Raw genomic sequence first — 16,375 nt, 5'->3', positions numbered from 1 at the left:
TTTCTGTTCCACTGTTAATGTGTTGATTACATTTTGCATATTACTACAACTACAAAGACAAAGCTCTGGAGATGTGTTGATGTTTTGTTTCAGCCAGTCATCTCAAGCTTAGCTGCATTAAAATGACACTTGTACACCGACAGCACGAGAATTACAATGTGACTTTCTGTGTTTTGTGCTGGTCAAGTAATTATTCTGACACTGTGCTGCTGTAGAAGGGAACCAATGATGCTGCTTTTATCTTAAGTTGACAACCATGAAAGCATTTTGCAGTCGCTGTGAAGCTCACAGAAGTGACAGTTTTGCTTACAGCTCTCTTTTCACTGCCTTGTCTTTTTTAATCTGCTGTTTTCTGTCCTATGCTTTTTTCTGCATCTCTAGGCGGTTGACCAAAGAGAATGTGAAACAATCTGGAAGGCAGATTGGCAAGCTGAGCCATAGCAATCCCACCATCCTCTTTGATTATGTAAGTCTATTTAGATGATTTTACTTTTATTTTGCTTTAGTGTCATTTTGAATAACGTCAGCAAAATAAGAAGAAACTCTTCCCAGATTATCTGTTAACGTTCTCAAAGGATTCAGCAACTTACTTTCTTGGTCTGTAAAGCAAATATATATCTTTCTGGCCCGCGCAGTCATGTCAACTCACAGGTACAGTGTCCTGCAAGTAATGTTTAGATGGATCAAAGCAATCTCATTTGGTACAAAGTTGGGATGGGTGTGAAACATTACAGAGATGACAGTGTCAGCTGATGTGTCACGTGTAGTATTTTGAAGAGAGGGTAAAAGAAGCGTTACAAAATAGGAGCTAATTCTTCTTTGGGTTTATTTAGTACATCAAATACTGATTCCTTTTAATCGACGCGTTTGCTGTTTTCATTTTCTCCATAATAATAATAATCTGACATTGTAATCAAAACAGGAAATAAAGTGTCTTGGGTGGAAGGAAGGAAAAAGGGCAAAAAAAAAGCATCTTAAGTTGTAGTTTTTGGAGGCAATCTCTTCTCTAAAGTTTGAATATAAACTCTGTTACATTAGCTTATCAACATTTGTTCAAGAATCATTTTATGAACTTCGTACGTGCACAAATAAACTATTTTATATTGTCAACCCTGCTAGTGGGCAATAGATTTACTCATAGGCTAATCAAATATTTTTTTTGAAGTGTGGTTGTATGAGCTTTTAATCACTAGTAGTTGTAGAGGCCACAATGGATGCTGCTCAGCTCGTCCCCTGTGATGAGAAACTGCAGGGAGAAATGAGCCAAAATAACCTAGTGTTAAATTGATCTCTTATCGGCTGTCGGATTAAGAAAAAAAAAAAAAGGCCGATGCCGATATCTATCCCTAATAGAGAGCAGTTGTTTTTAGCTTGTGTCCGGTCTAAGTGGCATTCAGTGGCATCACTTGACAGGAGTGATGCGTAACCGGCACAGGCATGTGGATGTTAATCTGCAAGGAGGATAAAAGGTTGGTGATACAAGTTCTGCTAATGTTAAGCACACTCTGCAAACTAGTTTGAAATTGTTTATCTTCAGACTCTGTGATCCTGTGTTCAGCCATATTCAAAAAGTTGCTTAATTGCTTAAATTTCTGTTTTAAGAACAAGGAAATTAATTGCTTTGGAACATCCCTTTCACGAACCCAGTACTGAGTTGAGCACACAGATGAGTCCTAAGTGAACATTGAATAGAAGCGGGAGTTTTGTATAATTGATTTACCCCTCTGTGGAGCTAAATGTGAGCTACTGGATCAGGTGTTGTGTATTTTCTCAACAGCTGGTGATATTTATCTCTTCCGTTTTCCTCTTGTTTATCAGATGCTGTCTCAGATCCAGTGGTACGACAACCTCATCGTTCCAGTGGTGGACTCTTTGAAATACCTCACATCCCTGAACTACGATGTCTTGGCTTGTATCCTGCCCTGTTTGGTCTTACAACAGATTAGTGTTTGTCCATGTGTTAGTGTGTTGTTAGAGGCACTGAGGTGTAAGTGTACACTAGGCTTTTTTTCCTGTCTCTCTGCATTTCCACTTAACTCTGTCTTCAGATTGCATCATTGAGGCTCTAGCCAACCCGGAGAAGGAGAAGATGAAACATGACGACACCACCATCTCCTCATGGCTCCAGAGTATGTCACACCGAAGTGAACAGGCCGGTTACTGGCTGGCCAAATTGTTCATTTGCATGCAAAAGGAGAGAAACTGTTTGATGTTTTAATGAGTGTCTAACATACACCTGTTCCTCCCCTCCATGAAGGTCTGGCAAGTCTGTGCGGGGCTGTGTTCAGAAAATACCCGATCGAGCTTGCCGGCCTTCTCCAGTATGTCACAAATCAGCTGAAGGCGGGGAAGAGGTAACTTGATGCAAGAGCACAAGATGTTCTTTTTTTCCCCACCACATGTCTGACCTTTGCCTGCTATTTATGCTTCTTTGAAGTGTTGGGAAATGTGCATTGCCTTATACATCCCTCCCTTTCCCTCTCTTCTCCTGCAGTTTTGACCTGTTGATCCTGAAAGAGGTGGTGCAGAAAATGGCCGGCATTGAGATTACTGATGAGATGACCTCAGAGCAGTTAGAGGCCATGACAGGAGGGGAGCAACTCAAAGCTGAGGTATATGGACTCCTTTTCCAGCTTTTATTCCCTAACAAAGACTCTTGACCCAGATCTACCTGGAACAGTGTTGCACCTACTCTCAGGTCTTTTTTACCACCGGTGTGATTCTCTCAACAGGGGGGCTATTTTGGCCAGATCAGAAACACTAAGAAGTCTTCACAGCGTCTGAAGGATGCGCTCCTGGACCATGAACTGGCCTTGCCTTTGTGTTTACTCATGGCCCAGCAACGAAATGGTGTTGTTTTCTTAGAGGGTGGAGAGAATCACCTCAAACTCGTGGGGCACCTCTATGATCAGGTACACAGCATCACTACATGAGTCTTGATGACTCACGTAGTTTTTTTCAGTGAAGAATTGATGTGAATAAATTTGCCGGGGCATCCTTCACGGCTCCAAACAAGATCAAACTTTTCTTTCTTTCTTTTAATCCTGCAGTGTCACGACACACTGGTGCAGTTTGGAGGCTTTCTGGCTTCTAACCTGAGCACAGAGGACTACATCAAGCGGGTTCCCTCCATTGACATCCTATGTAACCAGTTCCACACTCCACATGATGCTGCCTTCTTCCTGTCTCGGCCAATGTACGCCCACCAGATTCTGGTGAGTGGTCTACTTCTCAGAGCCTGTGTGTATGTGTGTGTTATGCCACATCTCTGTTCTACATCTCTGATCTCAGGATATATTCTTGCCTTCATAAACAAGTCAATGATCAGTCATACTTCTTTGCCAAGTGATTCATTCCAAGATATTATTTTGTTTGTGTTATACCTTCACACCGTTCCATCACTTCCCTCCTCCTCGTCATTTGAATATGAGCATATGTGGGCTGAAGCTGTGTTAAAGCTGCCTGTACTCATAACTTCATGAAAGGAGTGGGCAGATTAAAGTAATGACGTGTATAGAAGTATAGAAAATTCCTACTTTTTAACTATGTCTGTAAATTTGTACCCGAGAAACTATCTAAAGCCAAGAGAAAACTTCTGTCTGTAAGGAGTAACATGACTTGGTTTGGAGAAATACGAACCCTCACTTTGTATTTCCTGCTTCACAGTCAAAGTACGACGAGCTGAAGAAAGCAGAGAAAGGCAACAGGCAGCAGCAGAAGGTGCACAAGTACGTGGCAGCCTGCGAACAGGTGATGACGCCAGTGCATGAGGCCGTGGTGTCACTGCATCCAGCCAGAGTCTGGGACGACATTCGCCCTCAGTTCTACGCCACATTCTGGTCTCTCACCATGTACGATCTGGCTGTTCCAAACTCAGCCTACGATCGGGAAGTGAACAAGCTGAAGGTCCAGATCAAGGCCATCGAGGAGAACCCAGAGATAGTGAGTAGTTGGTCTGAGGTTGTTGCTAACCTTCTTCCTCAAACATGTATCCGTTTTACTTCCAAATGAAGAAACAATGACTGCAATAGAATCACTGCGTTACACCAAGGAGAAGTGTTTATGTGAGAGCTGTCATTGTGCTTTAATGTTGAGAATATAATTGTTGTTCTCTTTCACTGTAGCCCATGAATAAGAAAAAGAAGGAGAAGGAGCGCTGCACTGCCCTTATGGAGAAGCTGCAGGAGGAGGAGAAGAAGCAGCTGGAGCATGTCCAGCGGGTTCTCCACCGCCTCAAACTGGAGAAAGACAACTGGTTGTTAGCCAGTAAGTGTTCTTTTGTTTATACTAGTGACACAGTGTCAAGTCTTAAAACGCTGTTCCTTTTCTGACAAAAGAAGAAAGCACATAGTACTTAAGTGAAAAGATGACACAAGAAGGGTACTAGACAAGTTTTTGAGGTGACATTTGCCTTTACTTTGTGTCTGTGTTTCTAAAGTGACTTGATTTTCTCGCCAACAGAATCCACAAAAAACGAGACCATAACGAAGTTCCTGCAGCTCTGTCTGTTCCCTCGCTGCATCTTCTCCTCCATCGACGCCGTGTACTGCGCCCGCTTTGTAGAACTGGTTCACCAGCAAAAGACACCTAACTTCTGCACCCTCCTGTGTTACGACAGGGTGAGAACTGAGACACTTTGATGATTCAATTACATCTTTACAGCAAAGCCATAAAAAGATAAAAAAATATGTATAATTGAAGGAAGATTAAAGAAAGGCTCTAATTTACCTCAGTCAGTAAAACATAAGTTGTAGAGATATCTATTAAAAATACACTAGGGTTTAAGTCAAGTTTCAAAAGTCTATTGGGAGGTTTAAGGATCACCCAGATTAGAATTTGAAAAGAACGTTTCAGAGTGAATGGAATACAGCATTAATGTACAAAACAGTTAAAGTCAATCAAGAGCATGTTCCTGTTTTTTCAAGTGTACAGATTTAACTCCATGCCACATTATGTCACCCTGCAGGTGTTCTCAGCCATCATCTACACGGTGGCCAGCTGTACGGAGAATGAGTCTCACCGCTACGGACGCTTCCTCTGCTGCATGCTGGAGACGGTGACCAGATGGCACAGCGACCGGGCCATCTATGAGAAGGTGTCAGATCTCACCTGTTCTCCACTCCTGTCACTTTGATGTCTTTGATTTATCTTCTGATGTAAGACGAGCTGGGAATGATATTGGTGTCTCTTCCTTGTATGGTCGTAGGAGTGTGTAAATTACCCAGGCTTCCTGACCATCTTCAGAGCCACCGGCTTCGACGGAGGGAACAAAGCAGATCAGCTGGATTACGAGAACTTCAGGCATGTGGTGCACAAGTGGCACTACATGCTGACCAAAGTGAGCCTTGCTTCTTCATCATGTTTTGATTTTTGTTGTAATGATGTCACAGCCATTTAGAAGAGTTTGCCTTTATTTATAACTAAGTCCTGCACCCCCTGCTCCATCCAGGCTTCAGTTCACTGCCTGGAGACAGGAGATTACACCCACATCAGGAATATTCTCATCGTGCTTACCAAGATCCTGCCCTGCTACCCCAAGGTCCTCAACCTGGGCCAAGCCCTGGAGTGCCGCGTCCACAAGATCTGCCTCGAGGAGAAGGACAAGAGGCCTGACCTCTATGCCTTAGCAATGGGGTAACACGGCATTGTGTGCTGTTCAGCTTCACAATCAGTTTGGTACAAATGGGAAGATAGGGTCTAGAACAAAGAGCAGGGAATTATTCTTCATTTTGATATATAGGAGTGCCAAGTAGTGACTGCCATCCAGATGTTTGAGCTTGGTTATGAAAAGGGATGGTGAGGCTGGCTGCTGGAGATTTAAGCTCACATTTGGTAAATAGCGCCCTAGCTGCATTTCTGAAAAATAAATTAGTAGCTAATCCTTTTCTAGATATAATCTGTACTAGAGTGAGACCTAACAAGGTCAAGGTTTTTTTTTTTCTCAGCTGAGTATGCAGGGTTAGTGATCGTAGGGTTATACTGAGTTGAGACAAATGATCCAAAGCTCCCAGTTTGTGTCTGAAGTCCTATTTTAATAATGTGTGATACCCAGTAGGTCTGTATGAGGTTGTGTCTGTGCATTGTGCAAACCATTTATGCATCTTGCAGCTACTCGGGTCGATTGAAAAGCCAGAAGGTGCACATGGTCCCTGAAAACGAGTTTCACCACAAGGAGCAGCCAGCGCGCAGTTCTACCCCCGCCAGCCAGCAGAACGGACCTGGCAGCACCGGGAAGCCCGCCAGCAGCACGAGCAAGACCGAGGAGGGGATGTCAGAAGATGGAGGTGAGTGATGAGAAACATGGAAAGTTTGTATTAAAGGAAGTGTGAGTGGAACCAGGGATAAGCTAAGAGTTTTTTATTTGATCTTATGCAGATCGGGGCAAGGATAAATCTCAGGGGACCACAAAGCCAGTGAATAAAACCAACAGTGCAACGGCCAAAGTGATCACCAGCAACGGGAATGGTGCTCTCAACAGGTAGTTATCTCCAAAGCTTCTGTGACAGTAATATCAAGCATATTTGAAAAAGCTACATCTACACCTTTTTATGATGCAGTAGAAGCTGTAAACTTAAAACATTCTATGAAAAGTTCCTTAGTAAAGAATTTTAAATAGACAAACTTCTTCCTTTTGCAGCACCAAAGCTGTTAAAGACCGGGACGACAAAGAGAAGAGCGGGAAGGAGAAGAAAGAAAAGAAGGAAAAGACGCCAGGCAGCACTCCAGAGACAAAGGCGGAGAACCGTCGGGAGAAGCAGAGAGACGAGAGGGCGGGGAAGGAAGAGCGGGCAGCACGTGAGGGTAAGGAGAAGACCCCCAAGGCTGACAGGGAGAAACTGAAGGCAGAGGAAAAGAGCAGCAAAGACGACAAGGCCAAAGCCGGCAACGGGGAGCCCATGGAGCCATCCAGGGAGCGCGATGCCATCAAGGAGTCCAAGAGTAAGGAGAAGGGAGACAGGAGCGCTGCGGCCGGGTCCCTCAAGTCACCAATACCCAGATCAGAGTCGGCCGAATCGGAGAGGGGTAAGGAGCCTGTGTGGTTGTCCTTTGTGTCGCAGTTTCACCCACATTCTGCAGACATACAGGGTCTTTTAAAATGTTTATTTCATTACATCACTTAAAGAAAGAACATTCTAACAGAAAGTTTAAATTCACATCTTTCTCTTCTGAGTTAGTTAAGTTCACGTACAGCTCTGTTAAACCCATACATCTCTCTTTTTGTCTGACCAGATCACAAACGACGAAAGCTCGACAGCCACTCTTCTCCATCCCACTCCTCGTCTGTTAAGGTTAGTATGGCTTGAGGAAGGCTGTGCCCGTTTCTTCTCTATCTGCCGGAGCGTTCCCCTGCCGTTGCACATTCCAGCAGCCCCCAGAAGATCACCAAGGAGAGTTGTCGTTCATGCAGGCACCTGGAAATCCCCTCCAAATCCATGGGAGTTGGAAAGAATTCCATGGACTTGAGCATAAAATTTTGCAGAATTGAGAGAAAACCCCTCATGGACTTAGCCAAGAGAATATTGTGTATATAAAGTATTTTCATATTGAAATATTTATCTATTTTCATACTAATGAAAGCAGTCAGTGTGCCTTCAGAAGAAAGAATTTTTAAGCAATTCTATATTCCTTGTGGATTTTTTGTTTTTTGAGAATAATATCTGCCTAAAGTTTAATGGCTTGCCAAATGAAGAGTTTCACCTTTTCATGCAAAGATTTTTTTTTTTCACCACTGGGAGCAGTGTTCCACTACTTGAAATGATACCCAAGATTATTTTCCCCACTTTTTTGCAAGCTGTGAGAAGAACCCCGGGTTAAAGCGCTATAAAGTTTTTTTACTCTGCCCTCAACGCCCCCGATCCAGCATGGAGTCGGATGATGTCGGTCGAACCATTCTGCTGAAGGAGCACCCCTCCGCTGCGACTGAGTCATCACCCCCCGATCTGTTTCTGTTTTTTAAAACGGCCTGCATGCAGCCTTCACGTCACATGATGCGTGTCCGGTCCGGCCCCCGACAGCACCACCACTATACCTACCAGCCATCAGCATCGACAGTTGTACTACCTCCTGGCAAGCACTCAAGGGGAGACCAGAGCCACCAGCAGCCGAGATCAACGGAGAAAACGATTATCGCAGTTTTGAATCAGCCAAAAATGCAGAGGAAAATAAGCCTGCCCCTTCAAAGAGAGAGAGGGAGGGAAAGAGTGGGCGAAGCCTGAATCGTCTGGAGTATTGCCTAAACCACTGGAAGCTTGTGATAGGTCTTTATTTTACCTTCCACCAGAGAAATAGGCTCCCTGTGTCTTATCCATTCCTGAACTGTAAGTGACAGCCACAGTTATTTATGTAGGGATGCAGTCAAGCACACAAGAATTGAGTGATTTGTCTTTTACATACAGGCATACATACACGCACACACAAACATAATCACACACACAATCACACACAGTATTTACAGCACTTGCACTTTAGAAGTATTGCATAGCAGCTGCACTGTAGGACTTCTCTATTATGCTGCCTGAACTTGCAGACATGTCTGTAGAATTATAGCTTATCATTTATTTGATATATATGCTCAGGGTTTTTTATTTAAAGTATTGACATTCCACATGTTGAGCTTATGAACTCTCCTTATGTAATAACCTTGTCAAAGCCTTAGTCCTTAAAGGTCAGAGGTGAAGGGAGAAGTACGCTGTTGGTCCGGCCAGCCCCAATCCCCTGAACCCTCCCCAATCCTTCTTCAAACTCTCTGCTGTCTGACAACCTCCTCCCAATCCCCCCACCCCCTCCCAGCTCATCTGTCATCTCCATTCATCCCTACAGGACAATAGCAACGAACCCAAGGAGTCCACATCCAAGGTTTGAACTGATTCCTCCTCTTTTTTTTTCCTCATGTCTGACTTCCATCTTTATTCATGTGCCAAACCTGCACAGCTGCTGACAGGACACATTTCTCCACCCATCGTTTAAAGTCTCACTGTGTTCAGAGTGAATTAGTAATGGATTTATGCATGTGTTAGTTTTACCAAAATTGTTGGTTTTCCTTGAAACTACTTAAGCCACTTAAAGTAGCAGAGCAGGCTTAGAGCACTTCATCTGATCTGGCATAATTGGGTTTTTTACAAAGCTACAAATGTCTTACAAATGCTTGTTTTTGTCCAGCTGACTGTGCCATCAGCATTCATTTTTTTATTCCCACTGGACAAATACAGGTCCAGAATTCAGCATCTATTTACATTAACTTAAATTATGGATGAAAATAAGTAATTAACTAAAAATGCTTCTCAGTGTTCACCCATTAGTGTTAAAGTCTTCATGCTCTTTGATGCTGAGTAGGTAGAGCACTGTAAGACAGGTGAGAGACAAAAACAGTGAGTCAGTCAGTCAGGAGAGGTTAACTGCAGTCTGGTGATCACCTTTGTGGGTTTGCCTCTACATACAACCTCTCTCACATTATTTGATATAATATATAAAATTAACTCTAAGTGTCAGGTTCACCTGTTGAGATTCTGGAAGCCACTAAAAAAACATTAGCCCCATTAACGGATTAATGAAATGAAAAAAATAAGACCTGAAGACATTATTACTCAAATTAACTGTTGACAGTAAAAGTAGATGCCACAGCATCAAATAACTTATAGATGGTCACACAATGATCATTATTAATGTGAAAGTCATGTCTGTGATTGTTGCCTCATGTCATTATGGATATGTTCGTATCACCTCTGTTCATCAATACCTTACACTTTTCTCTGTTGTTGAGCCTCAGCTCCGTCTGTTGTGTCACTTTTATTGTAATTACAGTAGAATATGAAGCCAAAGCAGGCCGGGTACTTTGAGAACTGCAGGGTTATACTCAGTGTTTTGCTGGATGTTGGTAGGCAGAGGAACTGAAAAGCCTGTGCCTGCTTAGGAATGTATTTATTGTCTGATTATTGTAAAGTTATTATAATTCAAAGAACATGTTTACAGTTTATAAAAGGACATTTTTTTAAGTTAATAGTACATATGATTATTTAATACTTGGCATACAGATAATCCCTCTCAATAATATAAATAGTTCTATTGCAACCTGACACATGAGCTTTGGTTTAGCTTTTATTTGAAGTGTTTTATCGTCTATTTAAACTAGGGATCTACATTTTAAGTATTTTCCGTGATCGATTTTTGGAAATGTCAATTATCAATTGTCTGTGAAGATTCTGAGTCAGCCAGGTCATGGTAATCCAAAGCTTGATTCGAAGGCAACTGGACTTGAAGAAATTCTTGAAGACATTTCACCTCTCCTCCGAAAGGCTGAACTGAAGAACTGAAGAAGCCTTTCGGAGGAGAGATGAAACGTCTTCAAGAATTTCTACCAGTCCAGTTAATTTCACGATCAATTATTGATTAATCAATTAAAAAAACATTATTATTCTTATGTCAAAAACAAGGCCAAATATGTTTTTTCCCCTTAACTATATTTTCTACAGCAACAAAATGCATATAACTGACAGTATTGAATACGGGTACAACATGTTTAACACTAATTATCAACGATCAGGCTCATTAAAATGTTCTCCGCAGACATAATCTTATAAAGTGAAGGCTCATAATACTAACAGAAAAGTACTTCAGACTCACAGTGTCCAGTTTTCTGTCTACTCGTTCTTATTGAGAAAAATAAACGTGTATTCGGTCAGGTGTCAGCCGGGAGCGCAACCGGGTCATAATCAGTCCAGCGGCAGAAAAGCCCAGACGGCTCTGATGTTGCTGGTCTGCAAACATAGCATATTAGCAATTCCCAAACCAGTCTGTTGGATTTGTATCTAAAGGAAGAAATGTCCTGTTAAAAGTAGTCAGCCTTCATGTCCGTGTCTAAAAAAGTGTTTAAAAAGTGCTCGTGGAGACCTGACAAACAGCCGCAGCAGCCAGCTGAGGTTCTCCGCTGTACGCAACACCTTTAACTGATGCACATCGAAACATGCTTTAAACTTAAACCACCTCCCTGATAGATGAGTGTAATATAAGACCACATGATGTTTGTTCCACGTGACGGAGAATTGAAAACAAAAATGCGTCTTTCGAGTAATTTCTTAACAATCAATGAATTGATACTCAATTGTGTACATCCGTAGTTTAGACACTATAAAGAATGGTGTTGGTGTTTATGCTCATGCTAATAGCTTTTGGTGTTGGAGACCAATTTGTTTGGCTGAGTCAGGTTTGTGTTAAAGAACAAGATCTCTGCAAGGACGTAGAAGTTCAGACCATCATTAATCGAATAGATTCATACTGGTTACAGAACTCAAAATCCAAGCACCGTTAGTGGTTCCTGTATTATACGACTATGAAAAAGGAAAATAAGAAGAATGTATTCTCTGGTAAAGTCGTTGTCAGATAAACATGTGTTGATTTTTTTCTTATCAAGTAAAGATGTTATACGATATGCATCTATAAATGGATATATCTTTGATAGTATTCATTCACAAGTGTTTCATCAATGAGTCGTTTTCACTTATTCATTAATTTGGACAATTCAAACAAATGATTATTGACCTTCTCCTTGCTCTTTATATCCATGTCATTCAATTAGTACTTGAAATCCACCTGCAAGTTCCAACTTGATTTTCTGCAGATCTTTGTTCTGAGCTGGCCTTGATTCATGGTTTTATTAATGGTCTGAAGGCACTCTTGACATCATATAAAAAGTTCTGTTTGTCTCGTTGTGTTCATTAAAAATCATCTCCACAGCACCACGTCACCTACAACTCAGTAGCCCGGTCCAAGAGCAGAGAGAGGGAGCTGGAGAAGAAAGAGTCCGACAACACACAAGGCCGATCCAAAGAGAAGAAAGAGGAGAAGGAGCGAAAAGACAGGAAACGAGTCAGTATTTTACAAGACCTTTGATCTATGTTCAGTCTTCAGTGTACTGTTCGTGTTCATGACAGTCACATAACAAGAAATAGATGAACCTGTTCACATGTAGAAGTTAGATCTGAAAGTTGGATTTTCCATCCTCAGGACCAAGCTGTCAATGACCGCGAGGCGAGCCAAGAATCCAAGCGCAAAAAGGACGAGAATGGAACCAGTATGTTTATTATTGACTATTCCATATATTGGACGCCATACATCCAGGAAATGAAGTGCAACAAAATGAAGTATCAAACACAGAAAAACTCAAAATCAATCTTTTTTCCTCAGATTCCTCAAAAAACAGCAAGAGCACAAGCCCCTCCTGTGACTCCCCGCTTTCAGCTGAGAAAGAGAAGAGCAAAAGATCCAAATCTTCCAGCAAAGAGAAAGCGGATTCTGTGAAACCTGAGCGGACGTCCTCTGGAGGAAAAAAGGTAGACTCATCTCATCACCTTGTACCAGTGTTAAACTATCATATGTTTTTAGAGTCCTGTCCCACTTTGAGAGAGACGGAAATCTTTAGTCAGATTTCTGTTTTTTGTAAAAGATGAAGATGTTCTACATATTTGTGTAGCTTTATTACTATGCATCCGTCTCATATCATCATTTTTTGTGTTTTTTTTTGTTGCAGGAGTCTCGACATGATAAAGAAAAATCTGAAAAGAAAGAGAAGAGGGACAGCAGCGGTGGAAAGGAAGAGAAAAAACAATATCCTTTAAAGTAATGCCTGAACCTCAATTCTGGGCCGTGGGTACGGTTTGGTGCAAAGATTTAGAGGTTTAAAGTTATGCACTCTCCTTTTTTGTTTTTTGTTCTTTTTTGATTTCATGAGAGCAATTTAAAAACTAAATATTTGTGCAGTTGTGCGTTAGTGTCAGTACATTTGTTTTCCTTCTAGTTTCCATTTAGAGACAGAGACCTTTTGTGTGTCACGTACAATCCTCATAGCAATTACTGCACACAGTTACAGCAGTTGTCGTATTGTGCTGCGAACTGGGCAGCGGCCTTGTAATACTTGCTTGTAATATAATTATAACAATAACCCACAACTAATTTGATCATTAAACTGTAAGCCAATAACTGTTAACCCCTCTGATACAATGAGCCGAGTTACACTCGTGCTCTCTGACTTGGATCTAGCTGACGTGTTAAGAGCCATTGTGTTCCAAAGAATTTTGCTCACACGGCTGTGGACACGGGTATTTTCCTTCACTGTAATGGATAAAAAAAACTTTGTGTCTGATGTAATGTCAGTGTCCAACAGCCTTCTGCTCCCACACTTTGATACTGAAAATAAAAGCAGGCTTGGCTGGAGTGTGGTTGGGCTCTTCTTCTCTGTGATAAAACATATTTTTTATGAGATATCAATAATTCACATTCTGTCTGTGATCAATGTTTAATTTCCCTTAACAGTGATACTCATAAATCCTCTGACAAGCACAGATAATGTGCACTGACCAGTGAAGGTAAGACACATTCAGCTCACTGACTGTATACAGAGATGGATGGACAATGCATCTCTTCCTATTGTTCATGTTGGGCTGGTGGTGACATTAACGGTTTGGGAAGTAGTGGAGATCTCTCTGGCTGGTACAGTCCACGGTGTAACAGATTCACATCAGTTTGACAAATTACACATTATTTCCTCTTGCTGTTCCTCCTCTGCTAATTCAGAGTACACTGCACTGCAGGATCCACATTTGACAACAGACCTGTCCATCATGGACTTGCGCCATCCTTTTATGAGTCTAGTTTCAAATGAGTAATTCAAACTTGGCTTCTCCAAAAAAACAAAAATTAACAGTGTCATAAATCAGCATGATAGGAACCGTTTGTAGAGACACAGACCATGTTTGAGAAGAAAATAATTGATATAGATTTTAAAATTGAAGTTTGACTCGTCCCATTTGTTAGAAGGGAGTAGAGGTGTGAAAAAATATCGATACAGCAATATATTGTGACACTTTGACCTCAAATATGATCTCGATATTTCAACTCTTAATATCAATATTTTTGTAATGATAAAACTTCACATTTTAGCCGAGTTGGAACTAAAATACAACTTCAGTATTTCAAAAACAATAAAGTGGAAAAGTTGTTTTCAATCAAATAGTTTTGACTTAATTTGTCCTTTCAATTTTGAGTAATATTGTGTGATTTACATATACACTAACTCTATTTTTTCTTAGTTTACTGGGTAGAATATCACTACGTCACAATATTGTGATATCTACGATACTGCGATACTATCGTATTGTGATGTGTATCGTATCATGAGGTTCTTGGCAATACTCACCCCTAGAAGGCCGATGGGCTTTATGACTTGCTGTTGTCGTCTATCTTTTTAAAATTGTAACTGTATCAGCCTCTCTGTAAACAGCTCTGAATACGCCCTCTCTGTGCTCAGTGTTTGACGTGTTTTCTCTGCTCCTCTGCAGAACTGGAGAAGCTGTGTTTTTATCTGCGAGACACCTGCAGCTCCACCTGTGCCCTGTCTTTAACTCTCATTTTGCCCGTGTTGTTTTGCTGTAAACTCCCCTCTCCAGTGTTAGCTGTAGTTTTTTGGACGTTCAGATCACCTCAATATTTTTTCCATTTCAGTATACAGCAAGTTAGCTGGAATATGTTTATTTTTCTTTCTCTTTTTTATTATCCATTATGGGCACAATGTGCTGCTCTGATCACATGGTTATTATTGTTCTGAGTAGAGAAGTGGTTATTGTATGAAATGATCTCTCGATGACACCTGGTCATGGATTCAATAATCCTATGCTTGAGAATTTGTATGTTTTTGTACGTTGTCAGGCTTTTGCTTTTTGCTTGTTTTATTGGAATTAACATGCTTTCCATCACTTACCTCATATCCTTTTTGAGATACTTAGATAATTTTTATTTATTTATCTCCACCTTTTAATCCCAGTTAGACCGTAGACGTGAGTGAGGAAACCGAAACAAAGGACCAGTTTGTATATTGTGTACAATAATAAAGAGAGTAACATGAAATTCACATCATGTTATTTCTTTTCTTTTTTTTGTTTTTCAATGTTCTTTACAGTCCTTTTGTGATTTTGTGTTAATCAGGTTTTTACATAATTTATAAAAATGCCAGTTCGACCTTGACTCAAATGTAGAATTGTAAAGAAATCAGACAAAAGAATCTGAAGCTCTGTACTCCAAATACGTCTGTTTCGAAATGACTTTTGGAGATTTTATCTGCTGTACTCAATGAGTGTAAGCTTTTTTAAAAAAAACAAAAACCAATAAATAATAGTTTTCCTAGTGTGTCACTTTGATGTTGTGTCCTCCGTTTCTTTGTCTTCTCCTCAAACAGAAAACTGATGATCAACAGAAGGTGAATCGGGGAACACTATTCACTATACTGTATGTACTGCACAAACAAGATGGAGAAACATTTTGATCATTTATTATTATAAGATATACATTTTTGTTAGTTTCTCATGTGACCTGTAAGAACAGTGATATAACTCAATGGATGAGTTGGAAAGTCCTGGAATTTAAATGACTGGAGCTTTCAAAAGAGATAGTGAATTTGATTCCTTTTCCCCACATGAACTGTAACTGTTACTAGGAAATGTAAATCCATCCAGCTAGTTCTCTCAACTCCCTTATATGTCACTAAAGGAATCAGGAGGTCACTCTTTATCTAATAGGTTCAATAGTTTCTCAAAACCACTTAAAATAACTTTTCAAGATATGTTGTTTTCAAACATGAAAATTGTCCATAGGTAAGCCAAGAATAAATGAAATGGTAAATAAAGTTTTCCAAAAGGTAATTTTGTTTTTCAGTCATTGATGTTTAAGAGGTTCTTTGGGCAAGTTTATTAAAAATCAACAAGTGCTAATGAATTCAACTTGACTCCAACAATTAAAGATCCCATAAAATAATTAATACACAGGCATTTAAAACTAGAGCTGCATCACCCCCCCTCAAAAAAAAAAATCAGTCGTCTCCATAACTTCAGAAATGTCCATGCTCCTGAAACATGTTAGTTACAGTATGTTTCATAAAAATAAGTGATGTCAAACTATTGATTTTTTAGGTTTGTGACAAGCGACAACCTCCGGTCTAAAAACATGAGTCCAATGTGGAAGTGCTAAAAACTGCAGTTCATCGAGGATCCACTTAAGGCTGGCTCCGGAAGTCACATACACACCAATTCAAAAAAGCCGATCTTTACAGCAGAAATAAACATGTTTACAGCCTGGTACAAAAGACGAGTGTAGTCTGGATAGCTAATTTCTTGATCGGCACACACTGTGGGGGGGGGGTTAATTTTATTCTAACGCGGCAATTTCGAAGATATTGAGATTACGAGTCTTCCAATGAGAGGCACAGCTGACTTGATTGACAGGCGGGAACACTGTACAATCACTCGACAGCAGCAATATGGCTGCTGACGCCGACTGGCTTCAAAACAACGCTTCAAAAACAGATGGGTGATGTCACGGATACTGCGTCCAT

General features: G+C 40.8%; 1 protein-coding gene across 1 annotated transcript in view; it reads left to right on the top strand.

The window, feature by feature from the left end:
- thoc2 (THO complex 2) overlaps nt 1-15,185 on the top strand; it is a 28,108-nt gene extending 12,923 nt beyond the window's left edge. The window contains exons 16-39 of the mRNA XM_034684142.1: nt 382-466; nt 1,819-1,912; nt 2,049-2,129; nt 2,258-2,354; nt 2,495-2,612; nt 2,733-2,912; nt 3,051-3,215; nt 3,667-3,942; nt 4,125-4,266; nt 4,462-4,619; nt 4,967-5,095; nt 5,207-5,338; nt 5,450-5,634; nt 6,109-6,284; nt 6,376-6,478; nt 6,638-7,023; nt 7,231-7,289; nt 8,821-8,856; nt 11,731-11,862; nt 12,001-12,067; nt 12,181-12,326; nt 12,524-12,600; nt 13,312-13,358; nt 14,331-15,185. Coding sequence (XP_034540033.1) covers nt 382-466; nt 1,819-1,912; nt 2,049-2,129; nt 2,258-2,354; nt 2,495-2,612; nt 2,733-2,912; nt 3,051-3,215; nt 3,667-3,942; nt 4,125-4,266; nt 4,462-4,619; nt 4,967-5,095; nt 5,207-5,338; nt 5,450-5,634; nt 6,109-6,284; nt 6,376-6,478; nt 6,638-7,023; nt 7,231-7,289; nt 8,821-8,856; nt 11,731-11,862; nt 12,001-12,067; nt 12,181-12,326; nt 12,524-12,600; nt 13,312-13,339 — 3,052 coding nt within the window. The 3' untranslated portion in view covers nt 13,340-13,358; nt 14,331-15,185. The remainder of the gene's footprint in view (nt 1-381; nt 467-1,818; nt 1,913-2,048; nt 2,130-2,257; nt 2,355-2,494; nt 2,613-2,732; nt 2,913-3,050; nt 3,216-3,666; nt 3,943-4,124; nt 4,267-4,461; nt 4,620-4,966; nt 5,096-5,206; nt 5,339-5,449; nt 5,635-6,108; nt 6,285-6,375; nt 6,479-6,637; nt 7,024-7,230; nt 7,290-8,820; nt 8,857-11,730; nt 11,863-12,000; nt 12,068-12,180; nt 12,327-12,523; nt 12,601-13,311; nt 13,359-14,330) is intronic.
- Nucleotides 15,186-16,375: the final 1,190 nt, after the last annotated feature.

Source organism: Notolabrus celidotus, chromosome 5 (genome assembly GCF_009762535.1).
Source record: "Notolabrus celidotus isolate fNotCel1 chromosome 5, fNotCel1.pri, whole genome shotgun sequence".
Classification (NCBI taxonomy): domain Eukaryota; kingdom Metazoa; phylum Chordata; class Actinopteri; order Labriformes; family Labridae; genus Notolabrus; species Notolabrus celidotus.
Note: the sequence above shows the minus strand (reverse complement) of the source record. Positions and strands in the feature narration are given on the sequence as shown.